The 241-nt window shown below is 44.0% G+C and overlaps 1 protein-coding gene across 1 annotated transcript; it reads left to right on the top strand.

Moving 5' to 3' along the window:
• Positions 1 to 7: 7 nt before the first annotated feature.
• On the top strand, positions 8 to 235 carry LOC106820656 (DNA mismatch repair protein MutS-like; the record flags this gene model as incomplete). Its single annotated transcript, XM_014825161.1, has 1 exon — positions 8 to 235. A coding segment is annotated over one exon (228 nt), but the record flags the coding sequence as incomplete, so codon positions are not given.
• Between the last annotated feature and the right edge of the window lie 6 nt (positions 236 to 241).

Below are 241 nucleotides of genomic sequence, written 5' to 3'. Positions count from 1 at the left end.
CAGTACTTTTGATGGCTTGTCATTAGCGTGGGCATGCGCACACCATTTAAGCGCGGTGAATAAATCGTACACCTTATTTGCTACCCACTATTTTGAAATAACTGCCTTACCTGATGAGATACGTGGCATTAACAACATTCACATTAACGCGGTTGAGCATGGCGATAAAATCGTCTTTCTTCATAGCGTTAAACCGGGGCCAGCCAATCAAAGTTACGGCTTACAAGTTGCGCAACTAGCA

Source organism: Priapulus caudatus, unplaced genomic scaffold (assembly GCF_000485595.1).
Source record: "Priapulus caudatus unplaced genomic scaffold, Priapulus_caudatus-5.0.1 Scaffold50389, whole genome shotgun sequence".
NCBI classification, from domain to species: Eukaryota; Metazoa; Priapulida; class Priapulimorpha; order Priapulimorphida; family Priapulidae; genus Priapulus; species Priapulus caudatus.
The sequence above is the reverse complement of the archived record's forward strand: the minus strand, read 5'-3'. Positions and strand labels throughout refer to the sequence as shown.